The sequence below is a fragment of the Xenopus laevis genome, chromosome 4S (assembly GCF_017654675.1).
Source record: "Xenopus laevis strain J_2021 chromosome 4S, Xenopus_laevis_v10.1, whole genome shotgun sequence".
Lineage (NCBI taxonomy): Eukaryota > Metazoa > Chordata > Amphibia > Anura > Pipidae > Xenopus > Xenopus laevis.
In genome coordinates, this window is record NC_054378.1 from 93,602,290 (window position 1) to 93,622,274 (window position 19,985).

Below are 19,985 nucleotides of genomic sequence, written 5' to 3' on the forward strand. Positions count from 1 at the left end.
AAGGAAGCTGCAATGATCTGATTGGACTTATTTAAATCAATCTGAAGTTTTAGAAGTTTTCAGATTTTTATTTATTTTTAAAGGATTTTGAGGTATTCGTATTTTTTAGAACAACATAATTTTTTTATTATTTGGACTTTTTATATTTGGATCTTTTAATAAATTTGATGACAATTGTGGTTTTAGAGTTTGTGAGTTTAGTCGTGGTTTCAAAAACCATTAAAACCACTAAAATCAGACCTCTAATAAATAAGCCTCTACATACATTATTAACATTTTGTTCCCTTTAGACTTTCAATTTACAGTCACAGCATACAAGTGGGTGCCATTTTGTTGACACTGTTATTAAAGGAAAACTATACCCTCAAACAATGCAGGTCTCTATAAAAAGATATTGCATAAAAAAGCTCATATGTAAAACCCTGCTTCATATAAATAAGCCATTTTCATAATAATATATTTTTTAGAAGTATGTGCCATTGGGTAATCATAAATGGAAAATTGCCATTTTAGAAAATAAGGGCCACCCCCTGGGATCATAGGATTCACTGTGCACACAAACTATACATGTTAGGTCACATGAATCAATTAACAGACAGAGTTCTGTCTTTTGCTTCAACACTTCTTCCTGTTACAGTTAGAGTTGCATAATTTCTGGTCAGGTGATCTCTGAGGCAGCACACAGACCATGGTGGTTCAAGGCAAGCAGGGGCGCTCCGCCAATGAGACGAGCTGAGCCGCTCGCCTCAGACGGCAGCGCCTGAAAGGATTCCAGGGGCGGCAAAAAGCCGCTCCTGCACCTTTAAGAGCCGAATTTCCGGTTTTTAAACCGGAAATTCGGCTGTTCTATTGCGAGAGAGCGCAATTGCGCTCTCCGCAATAGTGTTTCTGCCTCCCCTCCCGACACGTAAGCTGGTGAGGGGGGGCGGCATTGCAGGAGCCGCCTCAGGCGGCTCCTTAGTCAGAATCGGCGCTGAAGGCAAGAGATTAAAAAGGGCAATATTTATATATATATAGACCAGTTTGGTAAGATTCTTTAATATTCCACTTAATTTGATATAAACTATCTGTTGCTTACTTATTCATTTTGGGGCTATAATTTTTCTTTAAAGGAGACGGAAACCCTGTAGAAAAAAAACCCGTACCCCCCACCCCACATAGACCCTCCCCCCAGGCTAACTGCCCCCCCCCAGGGAAATGCCCCATACTTTAAACTTACCCCTCGTCGCAGATTCTGGCAGCGGACTTCACAGCATCCATCTTCCGGGTCCTTAGTAAGGTGACTGGGAGATCGGTATGTCGGCACATGCGCAGTTGAAACAATTTGCTGGTTTTCGACAACTGTGCATGTGCCGAAATTGACGGAGATTGCCAATCTCACAGTCATTTTACTGAGGACCGGAAGATGGATGCCATGATGTCCGCTACCAGAATCTGCGCCGAGGGGTAAGTATAAAGCAGGGGTGTCCAAACTGTGGCCCGAGGGCCACATGCGGCCCAGGATGAAACGCTTGGTTCCCAAGGAAATAGGAGGAGGGGGGACTCTGCCCATTGCCCAGTTTGTAATAATAATATAATAATACGTCTATTTAATATCCAGGTGTCCCATATTCCAGTGTTTAGCTCCATCTGGTTATCCAACTGGAATTGTAGTTCTTTTCTGTGTATTTGCTTTACTTTTACAAATCAAACATGTTTGTGTATTTCATGTGTGGCCCAGACAATTTTATCTTTTTCCAATGTGGCCCGACGAGCCGAAAGTTTGGACACCCCTGGTATAAAGTATGGGGCATTTCCCCCGGGAGTTTTTTTCTACAGGGTTTCCTTCTCCTTTAAAGAGGAATTTCGGCTTACAAACCAAAATAACACAGAAACCCCCTAATATATCCATCACAGCTACCTGTTTCTCCAAAAAGTATGAATAAATGGCATTTTCTATGCTGCTGGTTAACAGTTCTTCTCTTTCTGCATCATTTGAAATCCTGGCAGGGAAGGAGGGACTAAAACACTGATGTTACAAATTCCACAGCTTACAGACATCATGCAGGAACTACATAACCCTCAATGCATTGCATTGTAATGTTCTTTTTCTTTTTGAAATTACTTGTGCAGGGAAATGTGGGGTTTGGAGGATGCAGGCTGAGGACAGATGCTGATACAAAGTAATGTAGTCGGCCAGCTCAGCAAAGTAGTCAGACAGATCAGCAGGAAAGCAGAGGCTAGGCTTAGGAAACTGTCAGAAACCATTACAAATCGTGAAAAGTCTGCATATTTTTTAAATGATGAATATTGCAAAGTTGCTTGAAATTATGTTTCCTTTTCCAAAAGTTTAAGTTATGTTTTTGTAGAGTTCCCCTTTAAAGTAGCCTGGGGGTGGGGGAAGAACATGACTTTTGCTTGTTGTGAAAATTCTCTTTTTTCCTTATTTCTTGCACAAAACAAGCCAAAATGTGAAACTGAAACTACTTTCCTTTTTGCAAACTCCTGGATCTTCAGAATAATAGGAAGGAAGACATAATATCAAATTATCTTTCCACTGTAAGGGCAAGGACACACATAAGGGCTTGTGTGGCGCTACACAGAGCAGACATAGGAGCAGAAATACATAACTGAGCTCAATGGTGCTAAGGGGATGACCACATTAAAGCAAATCCAATTTCGTCAGCTTGTATACAAACACAGGTGGAGGAAAGAGGATAATCTACTATGTGTGTCCATGCAATGGAGCTATGGAGTCAATGTGCTCTGAACAAATGAACACCCCACCACCACCACTGTAGCTTGTGTCTTGGCTTTGCAGATATACATTAGTTTCTTAACAATAGCTTGTCTGCTGGGAGCACATTATTCTTCTGATTACAGAGGTAGCGATGGTAGGAGGAAAAGGAAAAAAAAAACATAAGTATAAAAAAAGGAAAATATGTATTTTTAAAATGAAAAGAACTGAATATTATTAACACATGCTCAGTCAGTCAGTATCATCTACTTTTTTAGCAGTACATTGTATTATTATATTACAGTGACATCTATTGGTGATATTTTGAATTGCATCTTATTAATAATGTTAACTTATTATTGTAATGACCAGTGGTTAATTGAATACATTTTCTTTCTTTCTTTTCAATTGTTTTTATTAGCATTTTAAAAAACAGAAAGAACAAAGAGCAGCAAAGCAATAGCTTAGCATAACATTAGCCAATTACACAATAATAAGAAATATTATGTAGCAGTTCAATTGTTAACAAAACATCAAGTAAGGACATCAACAAAATTCATCAAAGAAAAACAAAATTAAATAAAATAAAATAAGATAAAGTCTTCCTCTCTATCAACAAACATAATAAAATAAAATAATTACCCAAATAAACAAAATTATCACATCTTCAATCAATCAATCAATCTTAGACTTACAATGTGCCAAAGAAGAGGAGTTTTCATCTGAAGAATACATTTTCTTTCTGAGTGAGAAAGATTAGTCTGATACCTGAAAAGGCTGAATACCCTCCTGCTGGATACTATTCATGTACATTATATCATTCTATGGTTAAGCAGAATCGTATTTCTTCCACTCGTTTTGAGTCTGCAACCTCTGAGGTCTGACCAAAAACTATTCAAAACTTATTCCAATAAAACACTTTTGTTTTGTTACTAAGACTTGTGCGTTGGGTATACTTTGTTAATATATATATATATATATATATATATATATATATATATATATATATATATATATATATATATATATATATATATATATATATATATATTCTAAATAACAGGAATGACATCTTAATTATGGGTTGCAGTTTATCCCAAATACATTCTCTATACAAAATTATCCCTAGGTCTCTCAGGGTACATAAGTATTTGTGACCATATAAACAGATACAAAAATGTACAAAACAAAACAATTTCTATGAGAGAATGAGAATAAAATCTGGTTTGTGCACAAAAGGATGTTGTTATATCACAAACTCTATTCTGTAATTCTGTTAACAAGCGCTCTGTCTCACAAATGTATAATGTTGATATAACAGAAGAATACAGTTATGTGTAAATTTACTTACAGAATCGATTGCGTAAATATATAATGGTGTAACTAACTTGAGCATGACAAGCTAGATTTTTATGACAAAATAGATGCTTGTGACAGAAAGCAAGATTTTATAGCACAGGATTCATTCTATCAACAAAATGATAAAACTGATAACATATCAATTCTGTGAAGCAATACTGGCAGTCACATTACTGAACCAATAAGAACAAAGCTGATTGCCCTATAACAAACAAGATGAAAAATCGCCAAATGACTGCATCATCCCTAATGCATAGGATACTGTGTGGCCTGCTATAGAAGGCTTCCTGCAATGTTCCCTATGCTGCATAACAATACACAAAGAGAAAAATTTCCTAAAAGGGCTGCTGTTAAACACCAAGGGTTCTAAATTATACAAAAAAAGCATACAAAGCATATTATAATTTTATTTGATACCGTATGTCTATTCTTATTATCTTGCAACCTTACCCATCATTATAATAGGCCTAATAGCAACTTACTAATGTCTGACAAATACTCAAAGTCAATAATAAGCTGTGTAGATGATTGTCAGACTCGAATGTCTCCTCCTAGCTGTAATCTTGTACCAGTGAGCTGTTAGCAGTCCCTAACAAGGGTAAAGCTGGCCATAGACGCAAAGATCCGATCGTACGAATCAACGTACGATCCGACTTTCCCATCTCCCGACCCTCCACTAACCATTCAGATCAAAGTCTTACCATTCTGATCAAATAAAGTAGAAAAGAACAGATCAGCCGATGTTCTGCCCCTGACAGCAATCGTACGATAGTTATGTCTGACAAAGCTGGTGACACTGAAAATCGTATGATCAGCAATACATGCAGAGATATTATCGGCAGCTGACAGGAATTTTCTAACCTGTTCGATCAACCAAACGACCGATCTCCACCGGACAAAAAATGTCGGGACTCTAAACACACGGTCTGAAAATGGTACGAATCCTCGATTCGTATGATCGGATCGTTGCGTCTATGGCCAGCTTTAGATATCCTGGCACATAATACAGTGAGAACAATGGGTGCTGGCATACTCTGAAATGCAGTGTCACCGTGGTTAGAGACTGTAACACATAACTTCAATCAGAATGTGCCACAGGGCAGAAAGGTGTTTGCAGTGAGTTGTGTATACTGAACTATGGATAAACTATTGGTACATCACTCACAGGGACCTGAACTAAAGAACACATGGCAGTCCACAGCCATAAAAAATACAACATCCCACGAAGAGTCTCCCAATATTCTTACACATTCAGTACTTTGTTGCAAGTTTAATGTGAGTTTTTATGACACCTTTTTATGTTTTTTTATATTCCATCCTTTTCCTAATTATTGTAGCTTTTCTAAACTTTAGAGTATGTCCATCCAGTTACAGGTTATTCTGGTCTATTGTAAGACTCCACTGTTGCTTCCTCCCTCTCACCTTCCTGCTCACGTTCCCCTTTTCTACTATTTCTGTTTGTCACCCCTTCCTCTTGAAGTTTTCATTCCCCCAACCTTATACTTTGCCTTTTAAACTATTCTGCTCTCTCCTTCTCACCCTTCTTCTCTCCTCCTCCACTGCTCAAGGGTCTCTTTCCAACCCCACCAATTCCCTTCCATATTTGTTGACTTTTCACATATTATGTCTTGTCTTTCCTTGCTGGGGTTCAATGGGGAGTGAACACTGGATGGCTTGGTACAAAGGCTATATCTTCCAGCTAAAAATGCCTTGCTTTGTTATAGAACACACATTATATATACATTTTATAGTATATCCTCCAATGAGTTATGCAATAAAATACACTAAATTTGCCCAGGAGTAGTAACCCATAGCAACCAATAGGCAGGTAGGATTTACTGGTCAGTTGTTTAAAAACAAACATCTTATTGGTTGCTATGGGCCACTGCTCTTAGGCAAACTTAGTGCCCTTCAAAGGATCTCCAAAGGCAGTGTCTTCTTTAATTGGGGAAAGCAGTAGTGAAATCTTTTGAGAGGTTGCTGTGAGAAGGAGATTTGGGGAAAATTCAATCATGGAAACTGCAGCGCCTGTCGAAGGGTATTGGGTGGCCTATGGTGGTAGGATAGCCAATAAAAATGTTGAAATGTTGGCTTATGAACATAATTATAATATTGTGTAAAATTAGAGAGAGAGTTTCATTACAAGGAATTTTTATAATCCATTACAAAAGAGCGAATAAAAAACAAGAAAATATGGTATTTCCCCCCACAAAAAAAAGCTGCACTGCACATGAATTCTATTGTATATTTAAGAATCAAGGATTGATGATACTGTACTTGCAGTTCTTTGCACTACACAGTCCCTATGCCCCGTACAGACAACAAGCCTACCCAGCACAACTAGTGCTCATTTATCAACACTGGGCCTGTTTGTGCCTGTGGGCAGTAACCCATTACAACCAATCAAATTGTTGCATTTATTGTTTTACCTGCAGCTGGATGAAAAGGACAGTCACTCACTGGTTGCTATGAGTTAATGCCCATGAGCTAATTTGCCCAGTGTTGATAAATGAGCCCTGTATTTTGTTTTGATACTACACTGTGCCCCTCATATCCTGACAGACATGCTGCAACAATGTATAAATCCCACCATCTCCTCGAGCACCATGGCCTGTCATAAGCACATATCTTCCCTACAGTGCCAGTATGTATAAGCTAAACCCTGTGGTCAACATATCACCAAGCCATGTGCTTCCTGTATGCCAAATGTGCCATATTAAAGGAGATGGAAAGGCTTGGTGCACTTAGGGGTGGCAAACGTTAGGCACCCCAAGTGATTGTATTGACTTACCTGAGACCCCAGGCTTGTGCTCCTATCAGCAGAAAACTGCACCGGCCTGGGGTTATACCAGTGAGCACCACAGAACGATCCTCTTCTGTCTTCCTCCTTCTTTGCTCGGCTGCACATGCGCAGTACAACAAAAAACTTCAACTAAAAGTTGGCTATTTTGTTCAACCGCGCGTACGTTTGCCCAGGGAAATTTGAAGAAAGAAGAAGCTGGAAGAGGATCGCTGCGTGGTGCTCACTGGTATAACCCCGGGCTGGTTCAGTTTTCTGCTGATAGAAGCACCAGCCCGGGGTTTTAGGTAAGTCAATACAATCACTTGGGGTGCCTAACATTTGCACCAAGTCTTTCCTTTTCCTTTAAAGCGTTAATTAATGACAAGGTAATCGTAATATGTTTTACAAAACTCATTACAGACTCATTTTAGCACATCACCTAAGCTTTATATACAGATACATGGTAATATACAGAACCATATACTGCCTGCAATTATAGCAGTTATCCCGACTGTTATTATGTACAGATGCTGCAGATATGAAAATCAAAGCTTTTTCAAAGAAAAGAATATTCCAACTCAAACTGCCTTGAGTGCCACGGGTATGCCATAAAAGTTACTGTTTCCTGAAAAATGTAAATCTTTACTAAACACATCCAATAAATAAGCCTGTCAGCCTAACAGACAGGAGACCTTCGTCATCACACACTTATCTATGTATTGATTTAAAAAGCTCACGTGACAAAATACTGTCAAATCTCCACCATAAAACTGAATGGTTTAGCCACTAGATGACTAGATGTGTGGTCAATTAGCCAAACTTAGGAACAGTTGCAGTCAACAGGCTGTCTGTATGACCAGGTCAGAAGGCTACCATGTAGCTAGGATGACTACTGACTCCACAACAGTGTCTATGTGATATTTGCTCAACGTTGATTTTTAAGCCAGTGTGACGAAACTCTCTGATTTGTCAGACTGATCATGTGGAGTCCCATATATAGTGAATAATGTACCACCTCTTGTAAATTATAAGGATATTATAATATAACAGGGGGTACTTTATTTATTATAATACAGAAGATTCAGTGAGTCATGTGACAAAAATGACATCACTACTCACTGTTAATAACTGATGACATCAGAACTCAGTTTATTGGGATATAATTTACAAGATATTGATGGCTTTTGTGTATTATAACGCAATATTGGGCAATTTGCTAACAGACCAGCAATTATTATATGTCAGATCTAGCACACAGCACATCTTTGTACTGTACAGTGCAAGCACATATAATAATCCATACTCCCATGTTCAACCAGTGACCCATATTCTCCTGCACAGAAATACATGCTGGTACGTTTTTTCCTAATTCTCATACGAATAATAAATATGATTTGGATGAAATCAAATGGCCATACCCTCTCGCTCCAGATCCTTGGTCACGACATGAATGCCAGTGTATACTGCTGCTTGAACTGAATCCATATTCCATTCTGTCATTGAGTCATTCAGCATGATGATATTGATAGTGAAGCTGCCATTCTTACAGTTTGCTTCTAGAAGGTCTGTCAGCCATAGTACAGTTTGTAAGAAAAGCCACATCTGTTCCTTCCACATGTTTCCTCTAACTTAGCTCTTCTGCATGGCATTAGTCTGGAGAAATAGAGCAGATGCTCAAAGGCAACTAAGGAAAACAGGAACTCATCCTAACACGATGATTTTATGTCCCTCCCTACTACTGCCTCTTCTTGCTAATCTGGTCAACTATTAACCGCCCTACACAAATGAAAGATGAATTCTGTTTCTAGCTGAGCATTGGCAAAGAGAAAGGTCAGAGCTGTTAAAGTTGTCACAGATGTGTACATCTTCCAATAAAAATGTCACATTTAAAGCAGCAATACAACTATATCTAAAGAAAACTGGCGTAAAGGTCAACGTATTTATATGGTACAGATATAGAATCTATTATCCAGAATGCTTGGGACCTGGGGTTTTCTTGATAAGAGATCCTTCCATAATTTGGATCTGCTAAAATTAATTTAAACATTTAATAAACCCAATAGGATTTTTTTTTGCCACCAATATAGATTTGTGCGGCTTAGTTTGAATCCAGTACAAGCTAATGCACAACCCATTTTAAATACAGTATATATATATATATGTGTGTGTGTGGGTGTGCAGAGAGGACAACCCTGCAAAACTGCCCTGATGGTCAAATAAAAGGAATAAAGAAACAGAGTACCGCACTCACTGGGACTTAATACAAAGAAAAAAGTTTTATTACAAAAATTCCAACGTTTCAAGCACAAAGAGTGCTCTTCCTCAGGGGCTTTCAACAGAAATTTTGCAATAGCTGGAGTGACTGCCATGACTGTTTTTATGCATTATTGAGATTCTGGGGTCTCTAAATGCCAGATTCTCTGGTAAGTCTGATTATACTGGGTCTTAACTGTTAAACGCAAGCTTTGAGGTGAGTTTCAGAATTTTCATTAAAAAAATCAAACTTTACCAAAGCTTTGTGGCTTGGTAGTATGTAAAAGAAAGACATATTTACTCATTTTGGATTTGGCAGAATGTGTACTTTCTAAAAATATATGTAATTCTGGGGTGTATCTATTTTTAGTGGCTTTTCCCCACATAAAATGCAGTAATATGTCAATTTTTCAGCTGCTGAAATGACAACCATGACAGTGTGTTGGTAAGACCCTGGCATTCCTATGTTTTATCTTGGATCTTCAGGTAGAAATAAGAATTGGGAAAAATGTTAGATGGGCCCCTGATCACAATGGGCCCTAGGCTATAGCCTAGGAAAGCCTGTGCATTAATCCACCCCTGGACAAATGTCATTTAGATGCCTTTAGATCTGCTATGTAATGTATTTTCGGGAAAATATGATAATAAATAAGCGCAAAAAACCTGAGCGGATTTGATCGGAGTTTGTAGCAGAAAATACTGAGATAAATTTGGACTTTGATGAATAACTCTCTAGTGCTATATTTGAAAGAGTATAATGCACTGGCACATTCTTGTTTTCAAACAATGTCGCCTTTAAAGGGCACCTGATGCGGGTTAATAGAGCCCTCACTCCGGTTGCTGAAGATGTGTTGTAGCCCAACAGCTGACAGCCTCACTGATGATGCCAAAAAACTGTAAAGTTTGCTGGCAGAAGAATAATGGTCATGGGATGTTTTCCATGGGTTTATATAGGGCTCTAGGATTCCCATTAAACTGACCCTTAATGCTAAAGCTTATCATCAAATTCTTGACAATTCAGTATTTGATATTTTCTGGTAACAGTTTGTGGAAGGTCATTTCAGATTTCATAATGACAATTAGGGATGCACCGAATCCACTATTTTGGATTTGGTCGAACCCCCGAATCCTTTGTGAAAGATTCTGCCGAATACCGAACAGAATTGGAATCCTAATTTGCATATGCAAATTAGGGATGGGAAGGGAAAACATTTTTTACTTCCTTGTTTTGTGACCGAATCCTGCTGAAGAAGGCTAAATCCCGAACCGAATCCTGGATTCTGTGCATCCCTAATGACAATGTCCTGTTCACAAAGCAACTGAATTGGATTACAGAGTACAGTCTGATCACTCTAATACCAGTACCAAACCTCACTAATGCTCTTGTGCCTGAATGAAAGCAAGTCCTACAAATATTGTTCCAGTATCTAGAGCAAAGCTGTTCTATGTCTAATTTTACATCTTTTCCAACCAACTAGCCATCTTGAAGTGTAGGTGCACTGTTTTCATTGAGCTTCAGCACAGCCCTTAAACAAGTCTGTAGCCAAAAGCAAAATCAGGTCAGTTTTTGAAAATCCCTCCATCCTATAATATTGAGACATATACAGATGCAGCCACTTTGGTTTGTCTGTTTGACACAGAATAACTAAACACAGATATCCCATTTATCTCATTTAACACAGAAAACTGCGTCACAACATCCCATCTAATTAAAGCATTCACCATTGTTCACAATGGTGCTTTGGTATGCTAATGGAAAGGTTAAATGCATTAAATGAGTTAAGATGACTTTAGATAACGCAGTTTCTTCAATTAACCATGAGTCATGACGCATTTATCTCACAAATCCAAGTGGCTTCATCTGTATTAATCTCCCTAAATTTACGCTACTTTCTTCATTTATCATGTTGCATGTGTACCCTGGAATACTTGCCTTTAGCTTTTCATCTATTTTTCTGAATATTTTTACACTTTTATTTGTACTATGACCACTCAATCTCACTCCCCCCCAATAACCTATCCTTATTCCAGAGGTCCCCAACCTGTGAGCCACACTCAATTCTAATAAGAGATGGGGAACAACACAAGCATGAACAAAGTTCCTGGGGGGGTAGGGTCAAATAAGGGCTGTGAGTGGCTATTTGGTAGCCCCTTTGTGGAAAGGAGCAGTTTAAAGAAGACTCTGGCAGTACACAAGGTGCCAGGAGAGCATGACCATAAATTAACTCTTAGCACGGACAATTCCCTATGTTTTCACATAACCTAGACATAAATTTTCTACACCAAGAGAAATACTTTTATTTACTACAGAAATAGTAAGGGTGTAATGGCCCTTTAAAGATTTTTTAGAAGGCATAGAAACTAAGCAATATGTTGCCATCTCCAAGCATATGGCTTTTTCAGCCCTGCCTAATTCTAAAGGATTGTATCACAGATACAAAGCTTTCAGATTGTAAAAGCAAATTAATCTGCGGTGCCTAGGATCTCGCTGATCCTCTGCAAACAGATTTCTTGTTTGTTTTTGTTTTTTTTTTGGTCAACTTCCTCAGTTGTATGATAATAAAACTTCCGCTTTTATTCTATCACTGTGAGAACATTGTTCAGTTATGCATTTAAAGTAACATGAAATATACTAGGGATGCACTCAATCCAGGATTCGGTTCCCTATTTGGCCAAATCTGAACCTATTTCCAAAACCGAACCAAATCTGAACCCTAAAAAATCTAAGAATTTCTAGGCAGAAGAGTCGAGAGCCGAGGCTGGGACTTAGAGGTTTTTTCTGGGTTTGGGATACTTTACATAACAGTTAATGCCTTTAAGAGTGACTTGGATGATTTCTTGGACAAACATAATATCAAAGGCTCATCAAAAGAATAGTGAAAGGATGCCATAGACTGCAGAGCTCTGCTGCGTTAGTGCTTTATTGTACACAGGACATGTTTCGAGTCACACGGACCCTTTCTCAAGTGTAACAATCACATGCTCAAAACACCTCTTATAACCTTAATTACCACACAGTGTTCCTCCTCCCACCAATTACCTCATTAGTCCAGGGTAATAGTAAAAGTGTAAAATAGGTAGAAAACGTAAAACGTATAAAACGTTTAAAAGTCCCAGTGATCTCCAGTGAACAGGTAGTGTCCAAGTGCCAAAGTTCCATATCCTCAGGTTCACTCTATAATAAAAACAAAAAACCCAAAAACCCACATCACCTTAGTCCACTGAAAAATGGACAACTGCTATTTAGTTTAAAAACAATTAAATATACATATTCACATAAGAAAGGTGGTACTATCCTTTTTTGGATCTACCTGTCCTGACGATCCAAGACTACATGCATAACTGTGCCTTTCCACAATTATGCTAGAAATACATTCATATTCGACTATTACACTTTACAATACGATTTACGTATACGACTGTAGCCCGACATTTTAATAAGACAAAACATAGCCACGGGCAATTGAAATGGGTGGTCCTCGAAGTAGTACAACCATTAAGTCGAGGTGGTAATTTCAAGCAAAAGATGCTACAACGTGAAGCCAAATGGATTTCAAAATTGAATTCACTAGCCCCAGTTGGGCTTAATGATGCCTGGAGTTTGAAATGCTTTTTATAAGAATTGTAATGATGTACTCTTATTTATTTCAGATATTAATTGGTGCCTATCCTCTCAGCTGGGGGTAAGGTAAGGGAGAAGCTATTGTTTTAATACGTAAATCGTATTGTAAAGTGTAATAGTCGAATATGAATGTATTTCTAGAATAATTGTGGAAAGGCACAGTTATGCATGTAGTCTTGGATCGTCAGGACAGGTAGATCCAAAAAAGGATAGTACCACCTTTCTTATGTGAATATGTATATTTAATTGTTTTTAAACTAAATAGCAGTTGTCCATTTTTCAGTGGACTAAGGTGATGAGGGTTTTTGGATTTTTTGTTTTTATTATAGAGTGAACCTGAGGATATGGAACTTTGGCACTTGGACACTACCTGTTCACTGGAGATCACTGGGACTTTTAAACGTTTTATACGTTTTACGTTTTCTACCTATTTTACACTTTTACTATTACCCTGGACTAATAAGGTAATTGGTGGGAGGAGGAACACTGTGTGGTAATTAAGGTTATAAGAGGTGTTTTGAGCATGTGATTGTTACACATGAGAAAGGGTCCGTGTGACTCGAAACATGTCCTGTGTACAATAAAGCACTAACGCAGCAGAGCTCTGCAGTCTATGGCATCCTTTCACTATTCTTTTGATGTTAATTGAGGTCTATACGGTGTGACCTTTGGAAGGAGTGCCTACTATTGCAAGGATTGGGGATAAACTGATAATTCGTTTGTTGGATAATATCAAAGGCTATAGTGATACTAAAATCTACAATTAATATACAGTAGATACTGGTACAGGTATGGGACCCTTTATCCAGAATGCTCAGGACCTGGGGTTTTACAGATAACAGATCTTTCCGGATCTTCATACCTTAAGTCTACTAGAAAATCATTAAAACTTTAAATAAACTCAATAGACTGGTTTTGCCTCCAATAAGGATTAATTATATCTTAGTTTGAATCAAGTACAATGTACTGTTTGATTATTACAGAGCAAAAGGAAATCATTTTTAAAAATTTGGATTATTTGATTATAATGGAATCTATGGGAGATATCCTTTCCATAATTTGGAACTTTCTGGATAACGGGTTTCTGGATAACGGATCCCAGAACTGTATATATAGTTTTAGTGGGTGTTTGTAAGTATTTGCCCTGGGTTTTATTGGAGGGGTTGTGCTTCACAGACTTTGTGTTTTTTCAACCCAACTTAAAGGGATCCTGTCACCAGTTAATAGTGCTACTCCAGCAGAATTCTGCACTGAAATCCATTTCTCAAAAGAAATGACAGTATCCCTTTAACTATGTTATATTTTCATTACCAATCAATGTCCCTGCACAGGTAAAGCACCAACTTCAAAGTAATCACCCATTTGAATGGAGAGATACCTACATCACGTATTTAGGGATTGCTCTTACTAAAGACCCAGAACTACTATACAAGTACAACTATATCCGCCTCCAGAAGTCTATTCAAGAGAGTTACTCTAAATGGAAACCTCTGTATATTTCTTGGGTGGGTAGGATAAATGCTGCCAAAATGAATATCTTACCAAAAATGTTATATTTATTTAGGACAATACAGATTGCTCTTCCTTTGTACTATATTAAAACATTGCAGAAACAAATGAATGTGTTCATATGGGCAGGGAAGAAACCTCGTACAGCTGTTAAAGTACTACAACAACCGGTTGCAGTAGGAGGATTGGGGCTTCCAAATGTCAACAGCTATTATGGAGCATCATTACTGGACACAGCCACGAAAATGTGCAGTCCAATCTCTTGCAGACAATGGTTAGATATGGAGAGAGCAGAATCATTCGCTACCAGTATTCCCCTACTACTGTGCAACCCACCGCAACTCAGACCTAAGCAAAATCTGACCCTACCCACGACTGAGTTTATAATGAGAACTTGGGACAAAGAAAGGTCTAAGACAGAACATGGTAAAATCATCTCTCCCAGAACTCCATTATTAAGTCTTCAATTCTTTCTACAGGACTTGCCTATACAATCGTGGATAACTAAAGGACTGACCCTAGTTAGAGATTTATATGGTATAAACAAATACCTACCATTCCAAGACCTCCAACTAAATACCAACTTGCAGACACTGATAGATTTACCCACGTGAGAATAACGCATCTGCTTATGACTCACATACCTAACTATAAAAGTTGCCCACTGCAATCCAACTTTGAGCGGCTAACAGCTTTAGGGTGGTCTTAAAGAGGAACTCTTTCTAGCAGCTACAAGCTTTTAGTTACGGATACTCCAGACTACAAATATCCCTACATGTTAAAATGGGAAAGAGACCTACAACTATCCCTAAATGTGGATCAATGGCACGATGCAGCGCAGATATTATCTGGGACAACCAGATGCACAAATCATATTGAATCTCATAAGAAATTGTTATACAGATGGCATCTGACCCCAATGCGACTACACAAGATCTCGAATACACATTCACAGTTGTGGTGGAGAAACTGTGGGAATAATGGAACTTTACTACATTTGTGGTGGGACTGCCCACTTTCCCAACAAATATGGAAGTCGGTATTTCATTTTATATTAAACAACCTTAAATAGATATTCCTTACGAGCCACATGTAGCACTATTGCTGCTGTTTCCAGAACAAATCCCCAAACCTACTAAAAAATTGCTCTTTCACCTGCTTAACTCTACTACAACTATGATAGCTAAATACTGGAATCCAGGGGGCCCCATCCAGTTAGAACAAATTATTGCAGCTGTTGATACCAGAGCAGCAATGGAACATATGGCGGCCCGTAATGAACAAAGAATGTCAAAGTACGAGGAAATATGGACACCATGACTAACCTACAGAAAAGGGCAAACTACAACCTTGTGATATCGTTGATATGTTATGATAAATGAATCCACTTCTGAGTTTGGATTTTCAATACCATAATGTGACTGAATGCAGCCTGGATTAGGGTTTGGAAATATTTGTATAACTCTATAATTTTCTATTAGAATGCTTTTTGGGTTTTATTTTATTTTTATTTTCGTTTATTATTATTTCCATTTTTGTTATCAATGGCGATAGATGTCTCTTCTTATCGACTTGTTTCCTAAACTTGATCTACAGAATATTGTACCTATTCACCATGGTGACCTTACTTTTCCCAGTGTGTATAAGGTCTAATACATGTAAACTATGCTATTCTGTTTTTCACTGATTACCTCCAAATAAAGAGAAGTTATAAAAAAAACTATGTAATATTTTGTGCAAGGTTTTACTTTGAAAAGGTATAAATTCTTTGGCTTCATATTAAAAACCTTGGAAAACACAGATTGAAAATGTCATGAATTGCCTGATATGTGGCTAGTTGCTGAGGAAAAGTTTCTCAATTGGAACTGAAGGATTTTAGTCATTTCAAAGAAAACCAACATCTAAGTGGTTCATTTATGTCTTAGCACTTGAAGAATAACACCACAAAATTAAAGTGTTTTAAAGTAATTAAAATATAAAGAACTGTTATCTTGCACTAGTAAAACTGATATCTTTGCTACTATTGTTTATATATCAGTTTATATATTAGTAGTTGAAATAGGGCTACATGGCACAGATAACAAATAAGCTCTGTAGAACACCATTATATTTTACAGAGCTTATCTGATATCTGCAATGTAACCTGAGTCCCTTCTCCTTTAAATGACTGCCTCATGGCTATACAGCAAATTGTTTATATAAACTATAGTTGTGTTTCTGAAGTGATATCACTCCAAGAGCAGTCCAGCATTAAAGAGTGACTTAAGTTTATCAGAGCACTAGTCACATGGCTGTGGGCACCTGGGAAACTCCAAGAGCAGTCCAGCATTAAAGAGTGACTTAAGTTTATTAGAGCACTAGTCACATGGCTGTGAGCACCTGGGAAACTGACAATATGTCACCATATCCCCATGTCAGATTTCAAAATTAAATATAAAAAAATCTGTTTGCTATTTCGAAAAAATGGATTTCAGTGCAGAAGTGTGCTGGAGCTGCAATAATAACTGATGCATTTGGAAAAAAAAACTGTTTTCCCATGACAGTTTCCCTTTAAATGGGAAAGAAAGTCGTTTACCACTTGGGGGTGCCAAATGTTAGGCACCCCAAGTGAATGTATGTAGAAAGAAGAAGCCGGAGGAGAAGCGCTTTGTGGTGCTCGCTGGAATACATTACATTGGAGTCTATGTGGGACATTCACTAAGATTCATAGTTGCACCAGGCGTAACTTCGCCGCACTTCGCCAGGCGTAGTTTCGCCAGCGCTCTGCAAATTCACTAAAATCCGAAGTTGCACTCAGGGGTAGCGTAAGGTTGCGAAGTTGCACTAGCGTTGATCCGCTAAGCGAAGCGAAGTTACGCTAGCGATGGTTAATTTGCATACGGCGCCAAATTCAAATTTCAATGGAGGAATATGTAGCAGCACTACAAATGCCTGGGAAACCTTCAAAACATGAAATAAAAATTTTATTTTGCCCTACACATGTGCCCCCTGTATAATTAAGTTGCCATGAGTTAGGAAATGTAGGGGGGAAGGAGGGGAGCCCCAAAATGCCAGCGTTTTTTGGGACTTAGAAAAAATTTAAACTTTTTTTGAAGAAATCCCTATATACTCTATTGCGCTTAGCCTGGTCTGAGGTGGCGAAGGAAGTCTAGCGTAAAAGGTAGCGTTCAGAACAATGCGCGCGTTAGTGAATTTGCATAGTTACGTCCGTTGCGCAAATTCGCCAGGCGTAAGGGTTCGAAGTTACACTAGCAATGTTACGCCAGCGTCCGTTAGTGAATTTGCAAAGTAACGAAAATGCCCAACGCTAGCGAATTGACCCTAGCGTTAGGCGCTTCGGCGCATAGTGAATTCGGTGAAAATATTCGCTCATCCCTAGTGCCTAACATTTGGCACCCCCAAGTGGTAAAGACTTTCTTTCTCCTTTAAAATACTTTAATTGTTTGGTGTTACTGTTCCTTTAAAACATTTGAGTTTTTTTAGCCTAATTGAAAATGAATGGAACAATGTGATTCTGCGCTTTTTTAATGAGAAACACAACATGTGGGAATAATTAGACACATTTTTTTCTTATATAAGCCAGCATTCGAGAAAAAAAGCTGCACAAACATTGGCACAGTTTTTTTCTCAACCTCAAAAATGAATAAATAAGCTTCTTAAGTTGCTTCTAGCACCACAAGAAAAACACACTTTTTTTTCCTTGTGACATGGGAACGCCCAGGAGATACCACACAATATGCTTGCCTTTTCTTTCTTGCCGATTCACTGCTGAATTACTTGGAGACTGAGTTTTTTGTGATTTATACAATTTATAGTTCTAGAGACACCAATAAAAAAAAGATATAAAATACAATAGCTTGATGCATCTTCTTTCATTTGACAAGTGGAATGAATCATGTGACAGATTAAAAAAAAGTTAATCAAATGTAAAATTTTAGGCCAGACTACATTCCACACAATTGCTTTTCCCAACATCGCCCCTTTTGGAATCAGTTAGCCTAAACCCATGAAATATGTGTTAGACCTCCAGGAAAGAGACAACAAAACACAAGAAAAAGTCAAAGCACTATTTGATAATGCAGAACCCATTGATATTAATCGAAATTGACATTTAGATTAACTGAACATCTAACTCACTGTTCATTTTATTCCATATAGCTCTGTTATCATCTGCAGGATATATAACGCCACAGTAGCATTTACTTTTTATTCTCAAAAGCTGGTTTCCCATGTTATTCTATTGACATATTTAATTACATCTTCTTTACATCTCTTTTATAGCACTGCGTGTCTGTTTATTGCCCTTCCTTTTGGTATATTGCTCTGATAAGACTGATAGTATATTGCCTGGGTATATTATCATGTATATTATATTGCTGTGCATGATGGTATATTATCCTTTATCTTGTTTAGTGCTTTGCAGTTCTCGTCTTAAATCACAGTAATGTTCCTGTGCAGTGAAGAAACCCATATCTTGTTGCATCCTGTCTTTATCAGTGTTGCACAACCTGCAACAACTGAAGGGCCATAGATCTGACAGGTCTTCACTGTCTAAATAATAATTTCCTGCAAAGTCTATTTCCACCCCAGGCCCCATATTAGCAATGCAGTCTCGGAACTCAGTAGCAATAGTGATCTCATCCTTGAGGGAGTTATAGATCGGAAAACTACTATACTAAAAATGGATAATAATATATTTCAAATCAATCTAAATGTGTATAAATAAGACAGCATTCAACAGACACAGAAATGTAATTTACACCTATCAACTCATAATATAAGGGTACTTTGCAGTCTCTTGTTTATTAAATTAAAGTTACAAATTATAACAAACATCTTTGATTATATTATATCACACCACTCAATTTGTAGGCAGCACTTTGTCATCTAAAATGCATAGGGGTAAATTTATCAAGGAGTGAAGTTCCGCCACTAGAGTGAAATTCCGCAGCTCTCAATTCATTTCTATGGGATTTTGAAAGGCGTATTTATCAATGGGTGAAAGTTCACCCTTTGATATATACGCCTATAAAAATCCCATAGAAATGAATGGAGAGTGGAGGAATTTCACTCTAGTGGCGGAACTTCACTATTAACTTCACTCTTTGATAAATATACCCCTTAGGGGCAGATTCACTAAGCTCGAGTGAAGGATTCGAATGAAAAATACTTCGAATTTCGAAGTATTTTTTGGGTACTTCGACCATCGAATTGGTTAAATTTGTTCGAATTCGATCGAAATCGAACGATTCGAAGTAAAAATCGTTCGACTATTCGATAGTCGAAGTACTTGCCCTTTAAAAAAAACTTCGACCCCCTACTTCGGCAGCTAAAAGCTACCGAAGTCAATGTTAGCCTATGGGGAAGGTCCCCATAGGCTTGCTAACATTTTTTTGATCGAAGGATTTTCGTTCGATCGTTGGATTAAAATCCTTCGAATCGTTCGATTCGAAGGATTTAATCGTTCGATCGAACGAAAAATCCTTCGATCGTTCGATCGAAGGATTAGCGCTAAATCCTTCGACTTCGATATTCGAAGTCGAAGGATTTCAATTCGAGGGTCGAATTTCGAAGTATTTTTTACTTCGAAATTCGACCCTTAGTGAATCTGCCCCTTAGTGTCCTATACTACAATCAGGCTGCAAGTGCCCTATTAATACAGTGATCCACTAAAACAACAAACAAATCCCACCTTTGCTTAAATCTGCTATAGAACCAATATTAGTGCATCATCTACCTTTCCT

General features: G+C 37.9%; 1 protein-coding gene across 1 annotated transcript in view; it reads right to left on the reverse strand.

Annotated features, from left to right (window-relative positions):
• Nucleotides 1-8,549, reverse strand: part of gucy2c.S (guanylate cyclase 2C S homeolog) — a 49,410-nt gene extending 40,861 nt beyond the window's left edge. The window contains exon 1 of the mRNA XM_041561582.1: nt 8,276-8,549. Coding sequence (XP_041417516.1) covers nt 8,276-8,474 — 199 coding nt within the window. The 5' untranslated portion in view covers nt 8,475-8,549. The remainder of the gene's footprint in view (nt 1-8,275) is intronic.
• Between the last annotated feature and the right edge of the window lie 11,436 nt (nt 8,550-19,985).